The following is a 4226-nucleotide window of genomic DNA, read 5'->3' as shown; positions in this document are numbered from 1 at the left end:
AAAGAATCGCATTCAATCAACAATCTTAAAGAGCTATTCTAAGTGTCAATAAAAAAATGTAAAAAGACTGTACAGCCAGCCAAGTTCCAGGACTGAATAAACTGCTGTTATTGTTTTAAAAAATGAGGCTATGGAGCACATAAATTATTCATCTAGGAAAATAACATTGCAACTCCAACTGAAAGCAAGAACCTACTTGAACTGGCGTAAATGCGAAACTTGATGTCAACCCTGATTTTGGCCCACAACTGCCACAATTCTTCTATTTGAAACTGATATGAAGCAATATCGAAAAAAATTAATGATGAGACAGCAGATTGTGAAAGGCAGTAAGAAGATTCAAAATACAATCAACTTGTTGCAAAGAGCAAGAGAATGTAACTAAGTTCAATGCAGCATGCATAAAAAGCATATTTTATTGCGAATGGTATATAGTGCAATGAATCTTTGTGTGAAGGTAACGGTAAAAACTTTAGCAGATTAGTATACAGAAGAGAAGCCGATTGGTGCAGAGCACCAAGCAGAGAAATATCACTTTCGCAAAAGGAAGTGATAAACATGAATCTAAGACAATTGATAAAAGCATGTATGAGATTACTTGGAACATTACACATCTCCTTAACCATCCAAGCATGAATCAGTATAGTGCCCTAATCTTAGATGAATCAGTATAGTGCTCAGTGGATCCTAATCTTGGATGGTTAAAGAGAGTCTGATAAACATGAATCTAAGACAATTGATAAATGCATGAATCGAGATTAAGGAATGACAATAGCCAAGTACAACAAACAAAAACATTACACACCTCCTGAGCACATAGCGTCCAGTATTGATCATTTATATTCTCTATCTTCTAGTGTAGCGGTAAGATCTATCGAAAAAAACTTAGATTAGCAATAACCATGGCTTATATAGTTCAGCATTAGGACTGAATAATTCAACCTGTTGATTAGAAAAACAAAGATTTAGAAATGGTTCTTCAGGAATCTAAACTATGCACGTGCGACATGCACATGCAATTTTTATACATCTACAGTTTCTGATATGGTTTTAGTATATCAAGAATAAAAATAAACGATATAGCAAGTAATATATATTTTTTCCCAAAACAAAAGTAATATATGGTTAAATAGATAATCACATGCAAATATAATATCACAACTAATTTATCTTTGGAAACATCTAATGCCTAATGCACTTTACAATTTTCCGTCCACGAGAGGGATACTGTATTCACATTCATTCATATTATACTTCAGTAGATCTACCAAATATTGTTTTCTCAATTGATAACCATCATGCATGTGCATTGCATGTCAATAACAAGAATAGTAAATGGACACGGATCAGTCTGAATTGTAGACCGTTATGCGATGGAGAAGACTTACTCTATGAATTGTACACCGTTGTCCGGTTTGCTACTTCCATGGCAAGCTGAAAGCTATTAGCAATCTTTTCATGTTTGGACTTATAGTTTACATAAAATGGACCTTTGAATCACGCTGGCACAAGAAGCGGGTATAGTACATATATAGTTCTATTATCCATGTCCAGTGTGAACAGAATGTAGAGATTTCCCATATATGCACATTCGTTTTGTACTCACCTCGGTGGAGGATCTAGCGGATATCACTCCTAGGCAGACGGAGGAGCCCTGCCGGCACAACGAATGTGTGCGCTGTCAGCGAGGGGGGGGGGGAGGAGGGAACTGCGGTGCAGTCGTGGAGGAGGGAATAGGGGTCGCAGACGCTGTCGGGGAGGAGAAGTAGGTGGTCCCATCGGGGAGGAGGGAGGAGGGGGCGGAGACACCGTCGAGGAGGATGGAGCAGCACGGGGAGGTTGGGATCGGCAGGGGCTGGGCTGGGGCATTGATTTCGTTGTGGGGCGGGTTGATTCTTTCGGTCGGGTGGGGGAGGAGGAGGCAGGAAGAAAGAAAAATCAGTCGGATTGCGTGGGGAGAAGGGGGACTGTTGAATTTGATCGGGAGGGGAAGGCAAGAAGACAGAAAAAAGTGACGCATTGCGGTGGGAGAGGGGGACGGTTAGATTCGATTTGGAGGGGTTAGATAGAGTGTTAGACATCAAACCCATTCGCACATTTATAGTTTAGATACATAGATGTGCTTCACATCCAATTCATTTCATGAAAGTCACGTATCTAAAAATAAAACAATGTGTACAAAAATTTATTTAGCTTCATAACATGCGTATTGTATTCACGAAGAAAGAATTACGAAATACAATGCGCTATCTTAACGAAGAAATAATTACGTTTGGGAGATACCACTGTATAGTACTTCCATCACATACTATTTATGTGGCACCGTTAGCTAGCTAGGAGATGTGTAATTTTTGTACCGGAGAGGAGGAACATGGGGGGAGAATACAAGAGCTAATTGCACCGAAGGAGACATCCCCAGTACTGAAACAAACGCACTGTTGGATGGTGGTTGGACGGCGCTGGACTGCCCTCTGGCGTGAATCACCCAATGTCAGAGGATTTCGTTCCAGGAGGAGGGGGCTCGGCGTTGGCGGCGGTGTCGCGGGGGTAGGGTCGATGGGAGAGACCCCACAGTCAGGGAGGAGGAACATGGGGGAGAATAAAAATAGATAGTCACACGCAATTTGTGTACATCTACAGTTTCCTATATGGTTTTAGAGCATCAAGAATAAAAAATAAATGATACAGAAAGTAATATATGGTTGAATAGATAGTCACGTGCAAATATAATATCACAAGTAATTTATCTTTGGAAACATCGAATGCCTAATGGCTAATGCTCTTGACAGTTTTTCGTACACAGGAGGGGATGTCGTCTTCACATTCGTTCCTGTTAAACTTCAGTAGGTCTACCAAAAATTGCTTCCTTAGTTGACTATCGTTACCATCCTGCATGTGCATTTCATGTCATAACAAGGATCCGTGCGAATTGTGCACCATTGTGCGTTGGAGAAGACTTACTCTATGAATTGTAGGTTCTGGCCTTTTCTCCATTCTATGTGCATTTGCACTCGATAACAAAGAAACCAGAAGCGTTCCTACAAAACAATTAATTGTTACATTTGCACTTCACATCCAAATCAATTATACTGATCATGAAACCGAGCAACACCATTCCAATACATCTTTGTACACAATGTTCTTGGTGCTTCTCCCCGTGGCATCTATATCTTTATTTGGCTTAGCTAGAATCCATGTTGACTGACGTGATACACCCCTCGATAATGCAACATACAGCTGTCCATGAGAAAACACAGGCTCGGGTAGATAAATACCAACATTAGGAATGGTTTGCCCTTGAGCTTTGTTTATAGTCATTGCAAAGCTAAGACGGATTGGAAATTGTTTCATCTTGAATCTGAATGGAAGTGAAATGTCATCTGAGGGGGACAAAGGGATCCTAGGAATGAACACCCTCTTTCCAACATGTTGCCCGCCAACAATCTCTGCATCAATGGAATTACGTTGGCAGGCTCTAACCATTAGCCTTGTTCTGTTGCATAGACCGTCGTGAGGATCAAGATTCCTAAGCAGGATGACTGGACAGTTGCTTTTGAGTTTAAGCAAATGTGGCGGCAATCCATTTGGTGTGATTGAGTTCAGAAAGTCAATGGGATAGTTGTTTCGTGAGTCATCGTCAATGGAATCAAAGCTATAGTACACCGTCTCCTTGGCTGGAAACCTATCGATCATAATTGCATTCAGCTCATCCACATGCTCATTCTTAGTTGAGAGGATAGCATGTGCGCTCATGTAGGCCGCTGACGTAGAATTGTTCTGGAGATCTGGGAATACAAATTCAATGAGTTTGTCAATTGATTCTTCAGCAGTACTGTAACCAACCACGATATCATTTGGGAGACGCACATAATCATCACCAATCGTCTCTTCTGTTCCGTTGCCGATCCTAAGGAGGTATTCGGAGAACCATGGGTCAGACTGCACCCTCATATTCCACTACCTTGTATCAAACTGTAATAAGAAGGAAAAACTTATTGGTCATACTTATTGTTTCTTATCTTCACTATCTCTGGCCTCTAGCAATTGTAAAGTATGATCAGACTCTCTTTAACCATCCAAGATTAGGACTCCCTTTCCTACCTACCAACATCTTTTACCAACTAACATGTTCATATAGTGCCCCCATCTCATTTAGTATCAAATCAGTATAGTTGGATTGTGTCTGAAGGGTTAGATGAGAGTGCTCGACACCAAACACGTTCGTG

General features: G+C 40.8%; 1 protein-coding gene across 1 annotated transcript; it reads right to left on the bottom strand.

The window, feature by feature from the left end:
* Positions 1 to 3093: 3093 nt before the first annotated feature.
* On the bottom strand, positions 3094 to 3951 carry LOC133898687 (uncharacterized). Its single transcript, XM_062339358.1, has one exon. The coding sequence runs from the start codon at positions 3949 to 3951 to the stop codon at positions 3094 to 3096; it is 858 nt and encodes a 285-aa protein (XP_062195342.1).
* Positions 3952 to 4226: the final 275 nt, after the last annotated feature.

Source organism: Phragmites australis, chromosome 18 (genome assembly GCF_958298935.1).
Source record: "Phragmites australis chromosome 18, lpPhrAust1.1, whole genome shotgun sequence".
NCBI lineage: Eukaryota > Viridiplantae > Streptophyta > Magnoliopsida > Poales > Poaceae > Phragmites > Phragmites australis.
This window is presented reverse-complemented; position numbering and strand designations above follow the sequence as displayed.